At 48.0% G+C, this 20,584-nt stretch overlaps 1 protein-coding gene across 3 annotated transcripts in view; it reads left to right on the top strand.

The window, feature by feature from the left end:
• The window catches only part of Ttc21a (tetratricopeptide repeat domain 21A), a 34,462-nt gene that overhangs the window by 1,239 nt on the left and 12,639 nt on the right, over positions 1 to 20,584 (top strand). For 2 of the 3 annotated variants that reach the window (XM_015489474.2, XM_048794884.1), the window contains exons 2-14: positions 389 to 518; positions 1,334 to 1,444; positions 2,196 to 2,362; positions 3,494 to 3,616; positions 5,768 to 5,925; positions 10,110 to 10,194; positions 11,746 to 11,844; positions 12,783 to 12,975; positions 16,036 to 16,133; positions 16,303 to 16,503; positions 17,198 to 17,327; positions 19,161 to 19,318; positions 19,547 to 19,762. In XM_015489474.2, coding sequence (XP_015344960.1) covers positions 389 to 518; positions 1,334 to 1,444; positions 2,196 to 2,362; positions 3,494 to 3,616; positions 5,768 to 5,925; positions 10,110 to 10,194; positions 11,746 to 11,844; positions 12,783 to 12,975; positions 16,036 to 16,133; positions 16,303 to 16,503; positions 17,198 to 17,327; positions 19,161 to 19,318; positions 19,547 to 19,762 — 1,869 coding nt within the window. The remainder of the gene's footprint in view (positions 1 to 388; positions 519 to 1,333; positions 1,445 to 2,195; positions 2,363 to 3,493; positions 3,617 to 5,767; positions 5,926 to 10,109; positions 10,195 to 11,745; positions 11,845 to 12,782; positions 12,976 to 16,035; positions 16,134 to 16,302; positions 16,504 to 17,197; positions 17,328 to 19,160; positions 19,319 to 19,546; positions 19,763 to 20,584) is intronic. The other variant, XM_048794883.1, reaches the window with a different exon arrangement.

Below are 20,584 nucleotides of genomic sequence, written 5' to 3'. Positions count from 1 at the left end.
TAACTGTGGAAGATATAGATAGGATTATGCGTAAGATAATGGCTACAAAGCCCTTGAACTTGTAACTATAACTATTGGTATAGTTTTTCCTTAATATTGGTCCTCATTCTTTCTCCTTTATTACTCTCTCAAAAAAAAGCCTGAATTGAGTTACACATCATATTTTAACAAGAATCTATTGGTAATATCCGAACACTGGAAAACTCCTTCCTAGGCGAACTGCATGGAGCTACGCTCAGGGACTGAAGGAGGCCTGCATGTTCCCTCTCTCTTCCCTATGTAGACTAAGAGAAAGTAGGGGATAGGGAAGGGAACCAGTCTCATCACATATGGGTCAGAACAGAGAAAAGGAGCCGGAGCTAGTGCAACTGTGTCTTCCTCCTCACAGGCTGGTATCATTTACTATAGCCAGGAAAAGTACTTCCACCATGTGCAGCAGGCTGCAGTTGCGGGCCTGGAGAAATTCAGCAATGACCCCGTGTTGCATTTCTTTAAAGCCTATGGAGTCCTCAGAGAAGGTAAGGTCTTAGCAATGTTGGCATTCTGATGCCAGGCACTAGCCCAGCTCCATCACTATGGCCAACACCTGGATGCCTACTTATATCCTAGTTATGTTTCCATGGAAACAGTCTTTCACTGACTGTAAGACTGAGTTTTCCAGGTTAATCCACAAAAGCATATATAATCCATATCTAGTTGACCCTTGAGACCTCAAAGGGCTCACTATCCTGCTGTGCATCCCAGTTTCCCTATCTGCAAAATGCGTGGTTGGAGAGACAAGTGTATGACTATTGATCTAATTCTAGGCTTGGAAACTGAGAGCCAGTTGTGCAGGAAAAGAAGGAGGAAGTGGCAGGTGTGGGTGAGCACAGGCAGGAGCAGTGCTGACTTTGCTGACACTCTGCACTTAGCCAAAAGGCCTAGAAGCAATTCACCGATATTCTGGAGGTGGTCTGGCTGAGGCCTGGTAGAGCTGCCAGTGTCAGGAAACATAAGGGATAAATGTAATTGGTAGTCTTGAGCAGCTAGCGGAGAATGCCCTGCTTGAGGTCCTTCCTTAGAACTGACCCCCAGCCAATAGTCCCAGCCTTGCAGGTATCCTGCACAAGTGCTTGCAGGCCACCTTTCAGCTCCAAGACCTTCCTGCCCCTGGCAGCCTGGACCAGTCACCAGGGAACTCAGGCCACCAGGGACCTTTCAGACCAGTTAGTCTTCAAATTCCAAGTAAAGGCAGGTGGTGCTAAGCCATGGGTCGGTCAGCCCTGATAGGGATTCTGGGCATCTGCCAGAGTCTCCTGCCTCTCAGGCATAATCATGTGGTCTCTCTTTGTAGAGCGCATCCAGGACGCCATCAGTGACCTGGAGAGCATCCGGAATCACCCAGACACATCCCTTTGCTCCATTATGGCCCTCCTTTATGCTCACAAAAGCTGTGAAACCATTGGTGAGTGCAGCCACACTCAGCAGGGCTTGGCCTGGCAGGGAAGGAAGCCCACTCCAGAGACCCCACCCCTCAAGGGTGCCTGTGCAGCTAGCTGCTGCTGGTCAGCAAGGAGAGGATGCTGCAGTCTACCCTTGGAAGCCTCAGAGAAGATGCCAGGCCTGGGCACCATTGAGTGGGAAGAGGCAGAGAACATGACAGTGGGAAGGGTCCTCCCTCTAGGTCCCAAGAGTTGAAGAAGCACCCTTCTTTCCTTTGCTCTGTGAGATCCTGTCGGAAAAATCAAGCCAATAGGGATAGGGATGTAACTCAGCCAGTAGAGTACTTGCCTAGCATGAGCAAGGCCTTGGGTTCAATTCCCAGTGCCACCAAAAAAAAAAACAAAAAAACTAGTCTCCACCACTCTGGAGTCAGGAAGAGATTCCTGGAGGGGCTACAAATTGCCATTTTCCCACCCAAAATGGTTTGTAGGCCTGAGGCCAAAGATTCAGGTTTGGTCTGTCTACTCAACACACTGTGCTGGGTCCAGAGCAGAAAAGATAAATGTCAGAGAGCAAAATCTGAGTCCTGGGCTGGGCATTTTCAGTGGCTGGCATGGCTAGTTCCCAGGCCCTATGTTGGCCCATAATCAGCTGCATACATGGAGGCAGATCCAGAATGTCCAGGGGCAGCTCCCTGGGCCCCTGGTGACCCCTGCAAAACAGGTATGCCTCCTCATCCTAACTCAGCCTCTTCCTCCACTTTGGATTTATAGATCGAGAAGCAATTCAGGAGCTGGAGAGCAGCCTGAAGGAAACACGCAGGACAGCCCCTGAGACAGCCCTGTACTATGCTAGCCTCTTCCTCTGGCTCATGGGCTACCACGACAAGGCCAAGGAGTATATCGACCACTTTCTGAAGGTCTCCCACAGCTCCAGAGAGGTACCTACCGTGAGCATCATCGAGCAACAGCAAAGAGCAAGCATCGAAACACATCACAGTAGGCTGGCCCTTTATTCCCTTCAAGGGCCCTGGAGCTGGGGAAGGGCCAACCCAGGCACTGACAAGACCCCAATAACCATCCACGTTACTGATATTTAGAAATCAAGTCCAGATTTCTTGAAAATCCCAATGAACTGGCTACAGTTATTCCCTGCCTGCATCTATTCACTAGATACGAGTGGTGGCACCTACACATAGCACGTGGCTTATGCAGCATATCTGTGCTAATGGTGGATTTCAAAGTCTCGGTCTAGGCCTCTCATTCTGAGGGGGTGGATATGAGTTTTCAAGGATGTGAACATTGGTCCTTAGGGGAGAGAATGAAAAAAATCTTACTCTATGTATAAAACAAATATCTTATAGAACACAAAACACAGATATGGTGTATTTGTGATACTAATATTTCTTAGAGGATGAGGGGTCACCCAAAAAAAGGCTGCTGATGGGAGAGAAAATGGAAAAAGAGAAACATGAGGCTAGTCCATCGAGGGATGCTTCAAGGCAGGGTTCTTCCAAGTGCCCCTCCAATTCTGCTTCCCCTGCCTGACCCTCCCCATCTACCAGGAGAGGCTGAGTGAAGGCTGATGGGAACAAATAAGGTCCCCCGAGGTCAGTATGGCTCTTACTCATCCATGCTGTGGGCACTCCCAGGCTTTATATGCATGGCCAGGCCCTGGCTGGTCTAAGGAGTAGAAGGAACAAGAATTGGCCCTGCCCCTGCCCCTGTGATGGGCCTGACCCCAGTGTAAAGTAACCAGATGATGGCAAGACAGGCAAGAGGACTGCAGGAAGGGGTGGCAGAGAGCTGTGAGGGTGCAAGGGGGGTCAGCCCTCCTACAGGAGCAGTCTCCTAAGCTGAGGTAAAAGTAGTAGTCAATCAGGTGAGTGGACTTGGTTTGGAAGCAGGTCTGGCAGGGCACTGCAGGCAGCAGGGACAATGTGAGACCTGGGAGAAAGGGGGTTGGCCTGCTCTGGGGTTTATCCCAGGACATCAGCATGCAGGACATGAGCAGGCTAGGTCGAGGCTCCATGGGACCAAGGACTTCATCTTTCCTCTTGTTCACTCCCCAGGGCTATGTGCTCAAAGGCTGGGTGGAACTCACCTCGGATAAACCTCACATTGTGAAGAAATCCATCAAGTACCTGGAGCAAGGAATTCAGGACACCAAAGATGTGCTGGGGCTGATGGGAAAGGTAGGCAGAGGGAGGGCAGTATGCGTGGCTGGTCCCCTGGAACCAGAGACCTACCAGGTAACCTCAGGCCAGACCCTCAGTCTCTAGATGCCTCATCTGGTGGCTGAGGAGCAGAGACCCAGAGAGGGCTGGTGACCAATCTAGGGTCACACAGCAGCCCTGGGCTCACTCCAGGTCTCGTACTCCTTCCCGCTCCATGTGAGCTTCAGTCATTCTGCATGGGTGTCTTCTCAGGGTCACTTTCCAGGTCACTTTCCGGGTCACTTTCCCTGGGCTCACTCAGCCTTGCTTCTGCTACTTCTTTTTTGGTTTCACTCACGGCCTCTTTTCTCCACCTGCTTCTTTCACTCTTCTTATTTCACCTGTTAGTCACCTAGTAGTTTTATATCGAGAGTATATATTTTATATGTTTGCTTTTTCTGGTCTTAATTCAAATTGTTTCTTTTTTTCTCTCTTTCTTTTTTTAAGAGAGGGAGGAGAGAGAGAGAGAGAGAAAGAGAGAATTTTTTAATATTTATTTATTTTAGTTTTCGGCGGACACGACATCTTTGCTGGTATGTGGTGCTGAGGATCGAACCCGGGCCGCATGCATGCCAGGCGAGCGCGCTACCGCTTGAGCCATATCCCCAGCCCCCTCTTTTTTTCTCTTTTATGACCTTCTTTTGACTCAATCTTTGAGGGAAAAAAAAAAAACCTGCCATCTTATTCTCTTCTGTTTGTACACATTGTCCTTATGAAATGAATAATTACTCAATTAAAAAAAAAAAAAACAGAAGTCTAAACCTGGGCTCAGTGGCTCACGCCTGTAATTTCAGCTACTCCGGAAGCTGAGGCAGGAGAATCTTAATGTTAAGGCCATCCTCGGCAACTCAGGGAGATGTTGTCTCAAAAATTAAAATAAAAAGGCTTGGGGGTGTGGCTCAGGAGTAGAGTGGCCCTGGCTTCCTTCCCTAGCACCAGAAAACAAAACCCACAAAAAACAAACCCGGAACCCTGACATGAGATGACAAGAGGACACGCTTTGCACTACCACTGCAAGGCCTCCTTCTGTGCTTGGATTAGGGTGTGCCCCAGGTTGTGTCCTGGGCAGCAGGAACAGCGAGGCTTATCAGGGAGTACCCTAGCTGTCTCTTATACANATTTGCTTATGACAGAATATTAACAGGAAGAAAAAGAAACTAATGATCATACGCCCTAGGATTAGCAGGACAGGGGTGGGGGGTGGGGCAGCGACAGCCAAGACCTCAGCCAACCCCTGCCCTGCTAATCCTAGGGCGTATGATCATTAGTTTCTTTTTCTTCCTGTTAATATTCTGTCATAAGCAAATGTCATTTTGAGCTTCTATGTCAAGCCACTCCCCCTTGTATGAGCATAATGTAATTTACCAACCCTGTTCCCTTTTGTTTGTATATTGAGATGGTTTCCAGTCCTCCACATAGAAGCACTGCAGTGAGCACATGAACACGCTTCCTTATTCAAAATAATCCTCTCTTGGTTTTAGTGAGAAGTTTCTTAAGGGAGAGGTGCTGTGGGTCTCAATTAAGCCAAACTTTCAGAGTCCAATTTCAAGTCTTTCAGAAGCTTTGCCCTGTGGCCCTCAGGACACCTGCCATGAGTCTTCCAGGAGAACCTGATAGCTGGTGCTGGCCTGCAGAGGCCCTGACCCCAATCCAACAGGACTTAATTCCCTCCACAGCCTTGCCACTGAGGGAGGTGCCCACGAACCTTAACTGACTCCAAGTTGCGAACTGGGCCTCAGTGAGCACATCCCAATGATGAAATTCAGGACAGCAAATTCAGGAATGAATGGGCAATTTGTAGAACTGCAAAATGCTCATGACCTTAGCTCTTGGGGTGAACCTCCCACAGCTGTGCCCTCTGCCAGGCCTGTGGAGTTTCTCAAGCTCAGGGCTTAGCTGGCTCCTGGGAGCCCCTCTGCCTTGCCTGTTCTGGAACCCAGGACCATTGTCACTGCTCTGAGTGACAACTTCTTTCCCAAGACGCTCTTAGCGGCTGTTCCCCTGGGCCAGGCCTGAGGACTCACTGGCCCAACAGAGAGGACCTGTAGGTCCCTCAGGCTCCATCCTATCTCGGTGGAGTCACTGACACCTGCCTCACTGACCGAGGCTCTTCTCTCTGGCCTCCCACAGGCAACATACTTAATGATGCAGCAGAACTACTCGGGGGCCCTGGAAGTGGTGAACCAGATCACTCTGGCCTCTGGGAACTTTCTGCCCGCCCTCATCCTGAAGATGCGCCTGTTCTTGGCTCGGCAGGACTGGGAACAGGCAATAGAAACCGGACACAGGTGAGAGGAAGAGCTCACTTTCACAACTTCCTTTGCAAGCCTAAGATATGCTCCCATCTTATAAGATGGTGAGGCAGGAAGGTAAATACCACCCACAGTAGAGTTGGGAATAGTGTTGGGATCATATTGGAAGGCGAAGGACAGGGAAGACTGGGGTAAGCAAACTAAATACACAGCCATCAAGCATAAGGCCAGGGGCTATGGCCTGAGGTGAATAATTCAAGGAATCAAGGTGCAAGCTTATCATTTAGAAGAGATGTGGAGGGATCCACCCAAAGGACCCAAGGCAAAGTGAGTTACAGGGTGGAAAATAGTGGCTATGAGGCATGGCTGAAGAGTGGGATGTGAGACTATTGGATTATTTAATTTTTTAAAACTATGGGCATGCTGTACTTCAATAAAAAAAAAAATTTAAGGAGGAATGGTCACTGGTATCTTTGAGAGAAGATTTAAAGGTGGGCACAGTCCCTACACCGGAGAGCAGGGTTCCAGGGCTATAGGAACTTGTGGGAGTCAGATTCCCAGTATGGCGACCTTGAAGCACTGCAAATAGAAATGGAGGTGAATTAAGGGGGAGGGGAGTGATGGGAGGGTTATTGAGGGTGAGCTTTCCTAGATCACGTAAGATTGTCTCTTTAAACTCTAGCACTTTTAACTATTTTTATCACTGTCATTCTTACATGTATGATCCTAATTTTCTCCCTAAAAAGAGTCAATGAACCATGACGCATCACTGTGAATTGCTATTGGATTATGTGGTAATATAAAGCACAGTTCTAGAAGAAAAAAAAAAAAAGGCCAACAAGCCTCCTCCTGCCCTTTGGAGGGTGCTGACCCTGATGATGACTAGAATTTGAGCTATAGAATTTGCCAATCAAAAAGTGGCACAGGTGCCACAGTACAATGCCTGTGTGGTCCCTCAGCTCTCTCATGGTGTAGACCTGGCCAGTATCTTGGCAAGAATTTGCTTTGGTGGCTTGGCCTTGGGCCAACAGCTTATCTGGAAGCACCTGGCTGAAGGCCAGACTAGGGGAGGGAGTAGGTGTGGACTCCCCCACCCTGGCCTTGTGTGCTCAAGAGTGGGAGACAGAGTTTGATACCACTGGTTGAGTCCAATACCCAGGCGCCATCCCCCATAGCTTTCCCAGCTAGTGATATTCAGAGAATTCTCTCATTTTTTAATATATATATATATATTTTTTAATTGTAGTTGGAAACAATACTTTTATTTTATTTTATTTATTTTTATGTGGTGGTGATGATCAAACCCAGTGCCTCGCACGTGCTAGGCAAGCTAAGCCACAACCCCAGCCCCCTCTCTCATTGTTTTTTTTTTTTTTGGTTTTGGTTTTTTTGGTACCAGGATTGAACTTAGGGCACTCAAGCACTGAGTCACATCCCCAGATGTTTTTGTATTTTATTTAGAGTCAAGGTCTCACTGAATCGCTTAGGGCCTCGCTAAATTGCTCAGACTGGCTTTGAACTCGTGATCCTCCTGCCTCAGGCTCCCTAGCCGCTGGGATTACAGGTGTGTGCCACCGCACCTGGCTTTCATTGTTTTTTAAAACTCTACTTCATCTAGGTGTGTTTCCTGTCATCCTTATAGTATTTATTTTTCTTTGATTCTTTTTTTTCTTCATCAACCTTAAAATAGTTTGTCTCTTTTATTAGTCTTTTTTTTTTTTTTAAGAGAGAGNGAGAGAGAGAGAGAGAGAGAGAGAATTTTTTTAATATTCATTTTTTTTTTTTTAGTTTTCGGTGGACACAACATCTTTGTTTGTATGTGGTGCTGAGGATCGAACCCGGGCCGCACGCATGCCAGGCGAGCACGCTACTTACTGCTTGAGCCACATCCCCATCCCTATTAGTCTTGTTAAAGAACCATCTAGATCCTGTTATATCTTTGTTTTTTAATTTATTTTTTTTCTGTTCATTATTATTTCCTGCCAACAGTGTCCTTTAGAGTTACTCTGTTGTTACTTCTAACTCCTGAATGCCTAACTCATCCGTTTTTAGTCATACCTTAGAATTCATAAATTAGGTCTATGGATGTCTCTCAAAGTACCATTTTAGAATGTCTATACAGCTGGATGTGGTGGGGCATGCCTGTAATCCCAGCAGCTCCGGAGGCTGAGGCAGGAGGATCGCAAATTCAAAGCCAGCCTCAGCAACTTAGTAAGGCCCTAAGCAACTCAGCAAGACCCTGACTCTAAATAAAATACAAAGATGGTCTGGGGATGTGGCTCAGTGGTTAAGTGCCCCTGGGTTCAATCCCTAACACACACAAAAAAATAAAGAAATGTCTTCACATTTGGATGTGTAGAATTTTCAGTATCATTTGCTTCTAACAATCATCTGATTCTCCTTCTGTTCATAAGTTATTTAAAAGTGTGTTGTTTTCTTTTTATTTCCAAATGCATACAGTTTGCATGCATTCAGAATCATCAGTTGGTCAGAACTCTCTGAATGTTGGTTATGCCCAATCATATTGGAATTGTGTATAATTTGGGTAACCCTCAATTAAACAGAAGGTCATTCCTTGACTAGGCTGAAAAATATGAAGTTTTCTATAAAGAAACAGCATATCAAAGTCCCCACAGTATGATCAGAAGCTGCACCTTCACAAGGACGCATGACCGAATCCAAGGTTCCCTTTCCATCTTAACCACAGGCTGCCCCCACACTTCAGAACGTGGTACCAAGGTCAAGTCTAGTTAGTCAGGAATGAGTAGGTTTCTATAACAAACACACCCTCGAATACACACATACCATAACAGGTGATTTCTCTCTCTCGAGTGAAAGCTTGGGTGAGGGTTCATGGCTGGGATGGAGCGACTTTGTTGGACACCAGGCCCTCCTCTCTGGCTGCCCTACCATTCCTAGGGTGGTGTCCACATGGTCCTCATTCCAGACAGCAGGGAGGGGAAAGAGCAGAAAGGGAAGGCCTGCTGCCATAGCACACCTAGGTACCACACACATCACTTTCACTTATATCCTGTTGGCCAAAAATTAGTCACATGGCCACACATCTCAGCTGCATAGGAACCCTGGGAAGTGTAGTCTTTATTCTGTAGCCATGTGCCTGGCTAGTTTGGGAGTTCTGTTATGAATAAAGACGCCGGGGATGTAGCTCAGTGGTAGAACACTTGCCTAGCATGTAGGAGGCTGTGAGCTCCATCCCCAGTACTTCCAAAATAGACAAAAGAAATTTGCCAGTTAAATGTTAATCTTCTTCTCCTGCTCTTTGTCCCTACTCTGATCTTAGTTACTCTCCTTATATCAAAGAAGACATTTGGCATTTGTTTTTTAGGGATTGGCTAGCTTCACTTAGCATAATCTGCTCTAATGCCATCCATTTCCCTGCAAATTCTATGATTTTGTCATTTTTTAATGCAGAGTAATACTCCATTGTGGTGGAGGATGGGAAAGGCAGCGGAGCACAACAGACACTAGTATGGCAATACGTAAATCAATGGATGTGTAACTGATGTGATTCTGCAATCTGTGTATGGGGTGAAGGTGGGAGTTCATAACCCACTTGAATCAAAGTGTGGAATATGATATGTCAAGAAATTTGTAATGTTTTGAACAACCAACAATAAAAAATTTAAAAAAAAAAGAAAAAAAAAAGAAAAGAAATCCTAAAAAAAATATATATATATATACAGTTAAAAATAATACTTTATTTTTTTTTCTTTTGTAACAGATCTAAATAAGTATTCCAGGCTAGCAGGTGGCTCGGCCCTGTGAGATTATTCAGAGACTCTAGTACCTTACATTGTGCTTCCTCCATCCACAAAATTGGTCCATCTGTGTGACTATAGCTGGAAATGACTGCTCTAGCTCTTGAGAAAGGGAAAGTATAAGAGCTCCCTTGCTCTCTATTAAAAAAAAAAAAAAGAAAGAAATTTGCCAGGCACAGCAATTAACGCCTGTAATCCCAGCAACTCCAGAGGCTGAGGCAGGAGGAACTCAAGTTCAAGGCCAGTCTCAGCCACTTTCTGAGACCCAGTCTCAAAACAAAAATAATAAGGACTAGGGATGTAGCTTGGTGGTAAGGTGCCTGTTTAATACCCAGTACTGAAAAATAAAAATAAAAAAAAAAAACAAGAGAGAATGAATACTAGAAGACAATCAGAAGTTGCCAATACTCTCAATTCATGTGGGTTTTCCTCCTATTTCAGAATCCTTGAAAAAGATGAAAGCAATATTGATGCCTGTCAGTTACTAGCTGTGCATGAGCTTGCAAGAGAAGGAAACATGACCATAGTAAGTTGTTTCAAGACTCAGAAGTTGATCCTTGAGAAAGACAAGGAGGAACCCCTTATAACCCACCCCATCACCACCCCACAGCCCCGAAGGATGCCCCTTGTGTCTCAGCAGCCTTCTCCCCAACCTATTCCCATAATTCCTGCCAAGAGGGTCTGCTCTGGTTTGGCTCTTTGGGCTGGACAGCTTAAGAGTAAGGCAGCTTTGGGCAGTGAGGTTGACACTGTCCTGCCACCTGCTACCTATGGGAGGTTGGGAAGGTATCTCCACCTTGGGAAAGCTTCAACCACTCATTTATAAAATGACATAATTCTGCAGAGCTGAGAAGTTATTCAAAGGACTGAGATGAGAAGTGAGAAAGTTCAGAACAGTGCCTGGTATACAGGAATAATTTGATTCATGTTAACTGCTAGTACAAGTCATGGTATTGTTTCAGAGTTTAGGAAATGCTACCTTTTTAGGGACTGGTTGGAACTACTCAAACAATGGTTAGGACCCAACCTGCTCCTAAGCCTTATATTTTCCCCCAGAAACCTAAATTTGCCCTTAAATGCAGTCAAAAATGACTAGAATATGAATAAAAATACAATGTTCAAACAGGGTATTAATTTCAAAAAGAGTTTGAGTATTTAGAGACAGGGTCTCACTGAGTTGCTTAGCACTTCACTTTTGCTGAGGCTGGCTTTGAACTTGCGATCCTCCTGCCTCCGCCTCCAGAGCCACTGGTATTACAGGTGTGCACTCTCTCTGGGGGGAAGCAGGAGGAAATGCCACCTTGGCAGGAACAGGACTCTACTTTGCTTCCTTCGGGTTGATCCCAAGGGCAGAGTTAGCACCTAGTGTCCCTTCTTTACCCCCACCTCAAACCCTGGGATCTGCCCCTCTCCCCCACCAGCTGCCCAGTTCTAGTCCTGCCATGTTCACCCACCAGAGTGAACTCATGCCATCTCAGGTTTCTCTTTCAGCACATCTTTGCAGTTGAGAACTCCTGGGTGGGGAGTGAGCAGAGAACTCAATGGAAAAGCTTTAGATTAAGTCAGTCCCTTGGCTGGCTGGGTGGCCTCAGACCAATTTCCCAACCTTTCTGACCTTTCATCTGCTGTACTGGAAAGTTTGGAGAGTAGTGGCTGTCACTTACAGGGTTGTTGGGAGGGTTCACTGGACAGGCACCAATGTGGTGACTCATGTCAAAATGGAGAAGGTCTGGGCCTACCCAGGTGGTTTGCTGTGGGCCTGGCATGCTGTGAAGTGGCCACAGCGGGATGGCCCTGCTTCTTTCTCTGTGGGGCTAAAAGGGCAGCTTCTCTTCACAAACTCAGGGCAGAGGAGCAAGCAGCTCTTGGGGCAGTAATGTCCCCCAAGTCTCCATCTGTGGGGCTTTGAAATAATTCTGTGCCTGGGCCATCCCAGTCCAGTTACATCTGAATCTCTGGGGTGGTGCCAGGACATGGGTATTGAGTCTCCCAGTTGACGTGAATGTGCAGCCAGGTTCAAGAATCACTGCTCTAGTTTTACATGTTGCCTTCAACATTGTCTGTTTTGTCCCCACAGGCTGCTGATCACGTCAGAAATCTGATTAAAGTGTTAGAAATGAGAGAGCCCCAAAATCCAAGCCTCCACCTTAAAAAAATTATTGTGATTAACAGACTGGTAAGAAGGTTGTCTCCTGGTTTGTAAAATGGTGCTCGTCTCTGCTTTTCCTGGAAATCCAGGCTTCCACTGAAGCTCTCTGGGCACCCTACCACTCGCCCTCCAGCTCAAACTTGGCCTTTCAGGCTAGTGGACTCTTGACTGCTAACCTGACATGTAGGCTCTGTCTGTCCCCTTGGTCCAGGTGCCCCAGCGATGCTATGAAGATCAGGGAGATGGGGTCCGAAGTGATTTTTGAGTGGCAGCATCCTTCTGGGGACAGAGGGTTGCATTGCAGCTACTGTGCAGAGCTACACCACCTCTGGCCCAGTACCCATACTCCTTCTATGGAAGGGACCTAGGAAGGCTGGCCTGCCTAGGCCTCTCTGATATCAGAGAAGTTCCAAATAGACCAAGTCACCAAAGAATCTGTGTCTTTTATCAGCAGCTACAGAATGAGAAGAAATTGTAACTACAAGGGCAGCTCTGAGGCCTCGGGAACCAGAACTGAGTTGCTGAATGCCTCTGGGTCACCATTTTCCCCTCTACCTGTACATCTGATTCTCTCGGGCTTATTCTCCTCCACACATGATAGGGAACATGGCAAATTGTAGCCTTTGAGACCAATTTCCACCACTGGACACAAAGAGCCTCTTCTCCCCCAGCTTCAATTTTTTTAAAAACCTCTTGGTGACTCCTTGGACCAATGAACTGCAGCCAGACAGGGAATGGATCCCTTGGGAAACCCTGTGGTGGAGGCAGGTCCTGCAGAGGTGGCCCATGGAAGGTCTTTTGGGAGATGGATGGCTCCATTAACTCAGCTGCCTAGACCCAGAGCACCTCTTGAGCTCTCTTGAGCCTACCCAGCCCTGCCAAAGTGTCCCCCATACTTCACATGGCCTTGCTCAGGCAGGCTGGACTGAGTGCTCTCCCCATTCCCATATGCCTCTTCCTTGCAGTGTGGGAACCACCAGGTGATTCTGCAGCTAGTGAGTAGCTTCATTGAACGCATCTTCGTGGCCTCTCCCTCCTGTGCCCCTGTGGCCACAGAGCTGGGCTACCTCTTCATCCTGCAGAACCAAGTGAAGGAGGCATTTCTGTGGTACTCGGAGGCCATGAAACTGGATGAGAACAGCATGGCTGCCCTGACAGGTCTCTGCAGGCTGGGCGGGGAGTGGGGTGGGAGAGGGGGTAGGAGAGTGGGCGATCCAAACAGGGTGGCCTCCGTGGGCCCAGAAAAGAGGTGCTGGGAAGCATTCACCCAGGAGATGTGTGAGTATTTGTCCTTTCCATGGACATACAGTGTTGATGTAAGAGGCAGGGGAAGGCTCAGGAGTATCATCAGAGCCACTCTGATCCATGCCAGACTCCAATACCCATACCCTGGCTCTCCTGGAGGACTGATGGCCTGAACCTCCTTCTTGATGGCTCTGCCTCTTTTCAGGGCCCATAGCCCAGTGTTGAGATGTTCTGCTTACGGAGGTCCCTGAGCTGGAAGGCCACCAGCGAGATAGTTTTAAGGATTTTACTTCCCCGTCTGCCCAGATGCTTTTTTCATTTTACACATTTTTTTAAAATATTTATTTTTTTAATTGTAGCTGGACATAAAACCTTTATTTTACTTATTTTTTTAGTTGTAGATGAGCACAATACATTTATTATTTTTATGTGGTGCTGAAGATTGAACCCAGGGCCTCACATTTGCTAGTGAGTGCTCTACCTCTGAGCCACAACCCCAGCCCTCATTTTACACATTTTTTTTAAAAGCCCCAACTCCATGGTCTCTATGAATTCTGAAGCAGTAGTGTTCGGTGTAGGTGAGGAAGCTTGGTGGTCCCCTGCTCAAGGTGGCTGGTTCTCATTTTGGCCCTGAGGAGCTGTGTGTTTGAGGGCAAGTCATTTCTCTCTCAACTGCAAGCTTCTCATCTGCACAGCACAGTTGTCAGAGTAATTGATCTTGACTTCTGGTTTAATGTGTCAGGCTAGCCCCTCAAATCCATGCCTCTCCTCCATCCCCCCAAAAATGAGACATTTAGAAAGATAATGAGACTATTACAGCCCTAGAAATAGGGGGAGATGCCTCTAGGGGACCAGGAATTTGAAGATCATCATATTTCTATATGATATAAGGCAAATGGCATCAAATATGCGGATTCCAAGCAGGTCTACAAACCTGTATGTGAGCGTAAGCAGAGCTAAGTCAGCTAAAGAAATTAGTAGACCAGCTTTCCCCAGAGAGTTCCAGGAAAAACACCACCACCAAAATAGCTCAAGCTCAGGGCCACCAGAGGCTGAGTGCAAAAGCATCCCATGGGGCACTCAGGGAGGTAAAGGGAGGATCATTGGAACCATTCTCCATCCAGAGCCTGGAATCAAAGAGGCTCTTGTTGGGTGTTGGGGCAGAAGGGAGAAGAGTGGTGCTCCAGAGGCCTTCCATTTATCACCAGGGCCATGAAGGACGAAAAGACTTGGCTGCTGGGCACTAACAGTCCCCCAGCAGCCTGAGTACCTCCCCAGTTCTTCAATCAAGGGAGCGCCCCAGCAGGCAGCCAGAGGGAAGTGCGTGGTCAGAAGGTCCCGCTCACTCACTCACAGGTGTTCTAGAATCTCTGACTTTCCTGGCCTGTCTGGAAAAATCAGTGACCTTAACAATTTGGAAGTCTGCCCAGCAGCTAATCCTCATCAGTCTAGTCCTGTGTATAAATCTGCTAGTCTGAAAGAGGCCTGAAGTGGAACATGCAAAGTGGGGGCCATTTGAGGAGCCAAGTTAGGGCTTGGATACAGAAGGGCCTATCTCCCCAAAATGCCTTCAGTGTTTGGAGAGGTGGTGGTTGTCAATAAATAAAGAACACACTACTCTGAGAAGGGTACAGAGAACCAAAAGAGAATTACCAAAAATTAACATCGTAGGGGCTGGGGTTGTGGCTCAGCGGTAGAGTGCTTGCCTAGCACATGCGAGGCACTGGATTCAACCCTCAGCACCACATAAAAATAAACAAATAAAATAAAGGTATATTGTGCCCAACTATAACTAAAAAATATTTTTAAAAAATTAACATCGTGGCAAAATGAAAAATTCCTCAAACATGCCAAGTAGTGAGCTGACTAGAATTGAAAACCGAGAGGGTGTTTAGGAAAGCCATCATGAACAAATACACCAGAATGTCCAGGAAATATTTGGAAAAAAAGAATAGCAGGGAAAGAGAAGTTTGTCCTTCTAACATCAAATATATCACAAGCCAAGCATGGTAGTGAAGGCCTGTAATCTCAGCTGAGGCAGGAGGATTGCCAAGTTGGAAACCTCCCTGGGCAATTTAGTGAGACTCTGTCTCAAAATAAAATGAAAAAGGCTGTGGGATGTAGCGTCGTGGTGGAGTGCTTACCTAGCATGCGTGAGACTCTGTATTCTAGCCCTATCCCTGAAAAAAAAAAATACCCCATATCACAAGACTACAGTAGTGAAGTGAGGCCAGCACTGACTAGAATAGACAAACCGACAAATGGGACACACAGGCCTGATTTCAAACTGGTAAGTTGTCCAGTAATTTCTGGTTGGGCATCTGGCTTTCCATTATGAAAGACATAAAGGTAGTCACCATCATATACTACACTCAACAATAAATTCAATTTTTTGGATTTTTTTTTTCTTTGTTTGATTTTGCAAGGCTAGAGATCAAACCCAGGGCCTCCTGCATTCTAGGCAAGTGCTGTATCACTGAGCTATACCCTGAGCCCCCAAAATGCATATGTTTGAGTTGTACATATATGTATACATTAATAATAAATATTTAGAAAAATACTTTAAAGAATACATCCCAGGGCTGGGGTTGTGGCTCAGTGGCAGAGCGCTTACTTAGCATGTGTGAGGCACTGGGTTCGAGTCTCAGCACCATGTATCAATAAATAAAATAAAGGTCCATTGACAACTAAAATATATATATATTAAAAAAAGAATACATCCCAAATTGCTAATTGTGGTTATCATTAGAGAGAGTCTTAAAGGCAGAGCTGGGGATGTTTTTCTATTATTGCCTTATCATTTCAATTCTTTCCCATGAGGACGTGTTGCTCTTAAACTTGTGAGGGTGTTGGAAAAGATCCCCTGCCCCAAAGAGCCCTCCCTTCCACTGTCTCTTCCAAGCCTTCTGACCAGATGTTCTGCTGGCTCTGCTTCCAAGCTGGCTGCTCATCCTTGTTCTGTCCTATTAACAGGAATCATCTGGTGCCAGATCTTAAAAGGCCACCTGGAAGAGGCTGAGCACCAGCTGGAATTCCTGAAGGAGGTGCAGCAGTCCCTCGGGAAGTCTGAGGTCAGAGCTCCCCAGAGGCATGGCATGCTCCAGGGCTGCCTCTCTGGCTCTCCTTCCATCCCCAGTTCACAAGAGAGGGCAGCCAGAATGGCCTGGACCTCTGCTTTGCCCTCCCCAAGAACTCTGCCCAGGCTGGCATTGGCTGAGACTCAGGCTCTCTCTCCCACAGTTGCTGGTTTTCCTCCAAGCCCTTTTGGCATCCAAGAAGCATAAGGGGGAGCAGGAGGCCACGGCACTTCTGAAGGAGGCAGTGGAGCTGCACTTCTCCAGCATGCAGGGCCTCCCCCTGAGCCCCGAGTACCTCGAACAGCTAGACCCCCTCTTCCTGGTCTGCATCGCCAAGGAATACTTGCACTTCTGCCCCAAGCAGGTTAGGGGAAGGCCCATCTTCACCGTGGGGGCCACAGTACAAGTGTGGGTGGTGCCCACCTGAAGGACAGGGGAGGGACCTTATCTGTCCAGTCATCAGGACAGTCTGAGCCTTGGGCAATCAGAATTTTTCAAATGTGGACATGTGGCTCCCAACTCACCCAGGAGGTTGTTCCAGTGCAGATTCTGATGTTACAGGTGAGGCCCAAAGTCCTGCATCTCTAACAAGCTCCGAGGGATGCTGAGGCAGCTGGTTCAGGCTAACACTCCTGGAGGAGCAGGACACAGGCCATGCACCTGCTGTGTCCTAGACAGCACTTGGCTCCCCTCTCCCCAGAAGGCTTCTAAGAACAATGTTAGTGTGTGCTCATTCAACCTGCTTTCCCTACCACACAGGATTCCTTGTGGGCAAGGACCACGTTTTCACAAGTCTTAATACCCCCTCCCCAGTACATTGTAATGAGTCAGTCAACAAAAATTCATTGGGTGCAATGCCTTGAACCAGACACCATTCTAGGTATTGGGGACACAGCAGTGAGCAGAACCAAGTCCCCATTCTCTGGTGTGTGCTCTAACACTAGGTGGTACAGGGGGATAATAAGCAAGTAAATTCCTCTACTGAGAGCGTTTCTCAGGGCTCCAGGAGTCTCTTAGAATGGGGCAGATGACACAGCCAGCCACTCATGTTCTTGTAGCCCCGGGCACCAGGCCAGATCCTGTCTCCACTTCTTAAACAAGTCACTGTGATCTTGAGTCCTGTCGTGAAAGCAGTCCCAGCTATGATGGAACCCCTCTTTGTGATGGCTCAGGTCAAGTATCTTTCAGGTAGGTCCTGGAAGCTGGGGGGGGGGGGGGTCTGTGTCTTCTCACATCTCTTTATCTGCTCGGACACCTGACAGGGCTTCTGTAACCCCCGCCCCGGCTGTGTCCACATGCACACTCATGCTGTATGCACACATGCAGACACACAAGCCTGCCCTCCTGGCCTGCCCACTCAGTCCAGCCTCGTGTGCCAGTAACCTTCCTGGCCTCCCTCACCAGCAGAGGTCTCTCCCACCCAGGCCTTTTGCAGATTACTTACTTGATCTATGCGGGTAGTACTGAAGAACTTCTGGGATACAGTAATACTCCAAGTAGACAAAAGTTTCCTTATAGAGCTTGCATTCTAGTAAGAGGAAGTAGATGAACAACTGAGCACCTGGTGTTGTTTGTTAGAATGTGACATGCGACAGAGAAAAGTAAAATAAGGAAGCAAGGAAGAGGATGTTAATGGGAATCAGTGTGAAAAGAGTTGTCAGGAAAGCCCCATGCAGAGGTGGGGCCCTGTACCGTGAGGCTTTCAGAGCTCCTGGGTACACAGATCAGCACCCTGCCAGCTTCCCCCAGTGCGAAGGCCAGCCACTAGAGTGAGAAGGAAAGAGAGGGAGACAATTTATATAGGTATCCTCTCTGGGCACACAGCCATCTCCAGAAGTTATTATGTGGCCTTTCATCCCATCCTGTCTGCCTGAAAGCCAGGCCAATCTAGTCTGGGGAGTTCTACAGGATCCAAAACACAGTACTACCGTGCATCTGTCCTCCAGTACTACATTATGTGGGGTGCACTCTGCTGAGAGCTCCCCATTGTCATCCTTGTTCCCTCCATGATCATCTGGGAGCCAGGTTTACCCACAGCTTCAAGGTCTCCTAGGTTCAAGTCCAGGGCAGGAGCACTCCCCCAGGAGTGCTAACAGCCACCAGCTGGTCCCAGCTGGTTTGGGGCCCAAGCAAAGTCTCCAGGTGCTTAGGTTGCCATGGTGACCTCTTTCCATTTCCACAGCACACAAGAGAGTAGGGAGCTTGGAATCCAGAAGCAGGTACACCCTACCTACCCATGCAGGTTAGGGACTGCAGGTGGGAGACTGTTGAGGGACCTGGCTGCAGAGGGAGGAAGCTCCCTACCAACTCATTATACCTCAGCCCCAGGCTGGCACCACCACCCCATAAGCACCAGCCTGGCTGCAAGGAGATCCCTTGGCCCCCTAGTGCCAGGGGATTCAGAGATCTGGTTCAGGAGACTGGTGGGTTTGCCCTTCAATGTGGTCTTTGTCCCTTTGAGCTGAGTGGCTAACATCACTGGAGCCCTAGTTCCTATACCTGAAAGACAAAGATCAGGGCTGGGGATGTAGCTCAGTGGCAGAGCACCTGCTTAGCATGTTTGAAGCCCTGGGTCCTATCTCTAGCAGCAACCTTGCAGGTAATACCAACCTTACAGGGCCACACAGATGTTAGATCAGACTTTCCAAGGTGATTTGCACATGTTGCACATTCGTAAGCTGAGACTATCATAGTTGCTACTGTTATAGCTTTTGTTCTGCTCTTAGTTATGGGAATTGAGATTTCCATTTTCCCCTGAGCTTCTGGATGGAGCAGCAAAGTGACTTAGCTGTCTCCTTGGGGTCAAAGAGGCAAGGAGAATGTTGGACCTAGATTTAATTGTCCTGGCTTTTGTCCAGATCAAGGCAAAACTGTAGTTTTAATTTTAGGAAGAGACCCCCTAAAGCAGAGCAGAACTGGGTAAAATGCCCAGTGTGGGTGTACAATCCATCCTGCCTCCACCTGTTGGACAACAGGTCCCCGGGGACCCCTGTTTTGCAGAGCTTTGTTTCTGGTTTCTAGGGGAGCTGGAGAATGCCCAGAGCGTCCTGCAGCGTTGCCTGGAGCTGGACCCCACGTCTGCGGATACCCACCTCCTCATGTCCCAGATCCACCTGGCTCAGGGCAACTTTGCCATGTGCTCCCACAGCTTAGAGCTGGGTGTCAGCCACAACTTTCAGGTGAGGGTCCCCTGTACTCTGCTGCCCACTCAGCATCCCAAAGCCAAGCTACCTATAGCTCCCACTTTCCTCGAGAGTGAGGCAACCCCAGGAGCCACCTGCATCCCTCAGACCCTCTGCTGCCCTCAGGTGGTTCCCTGGCTCTGGCTCCCGTGGTTTTCTCCAGTGGCTGCTGTGAGCAGCAGCAGTGGTGAGCTGGAGCCCCACACTCTGTTGTGTTCCTCCTAGGTCCGAGACCACCCCCTCTACCACTTCATCAAGGCCAGGGCCCTCAACAAATCTGGAGACCATCCAGAGGCCATCAAGACACTGAAAATGATCATGAAACTGCCAACTGTGAAGGTGGAGGAAGGCAAGAAGTTTCGTGGGTCCCCCTTGCCGCCCAGAGAGCGAGTGTCCATCCTGCTGGAACTGGCAGATGCCCTCCGGCTGAATGGGGAGCTGGTGAGCAACGCTGTGCTCTCTTCCCTTGGGACTGGGGCAAGTTGGAGGCCCCAGGTCAACCTGAGAACCAGCTCTCTGATTCTTTGATGTTTGCTGGTGCTAGCATTTGGTCCCTTATTCAGCTGGGAGCATGCCTCTCCCATTGCCTAAAAGGCTTTAGTGGCTCCCATTGCCCTTGAGGTAAGTCCAGACCCTACTAGGTCCTGCATGACCTGGTCCCTGTCTACCCTAATGTCCCCATGAGAATCTCAGAGAGGCAGAGCACACAGGCTCAACAGGGTCACCAACAATGGTTGTGCAGATTGGGTATTGCACAGATTCAGTGGATGCCAGTCACACCATAATCTTTTATGTGCTGTGTCTTCTTTGTTTGGAGTTTTGCAGTACCCAACCTGCTGAACATATAAAGCAGCCCCAAGGCCTTGGAGGGTCTGGCTGGATAGAGGCAGAAAGCACCTGGGTTATCTTCAGCTGGTCCATGGGAGCGATGGGGAACACAGAGGCAGGAACAGGCCTTGGGGGGAGCTGTACTCTGCAAGTTCATTTGACCTCACAGGCCTCTGGCCTCACCAGCTCACAGGAAGAGGTCTGTCCAGGGCCATGTCTGTGATCCATGTATACTGGAGCCTCTAGCCTTCTCCTGCAATGATTCTGATGTAGAGAGGGATCTAAGCCTTTTTTCCTTACAGATAAAAATATCACTGGGCTAGGGTAGAGTGCTCACCTTCCATGCACAAGGCCCTGGGTTCCATCCCCTGGAATCACAGGGAGAAAATGAAAAAGTTAAAAACTGCCTTCTTCCAAATGTGCCAAGAGGAACAA

Source organism: Marmota marmota, unplaced genomic scaffold (assembly GCF_001458135.2).
Source record: "Marmota marmota marmota unplaced genomic scaffold, marMar, whole genome shotgun sequence".
Taxonomy (NCBI): Eukaryota; Metazoa; Chordata; class Mammalia; order Rodentia; family Sciuridae; genus Marmota; species Marmota marmota.
Note: the sequence above shows the minus strand (reverse complement) of the source record. Positions and strands in the feature narration are given on the sequence as shown.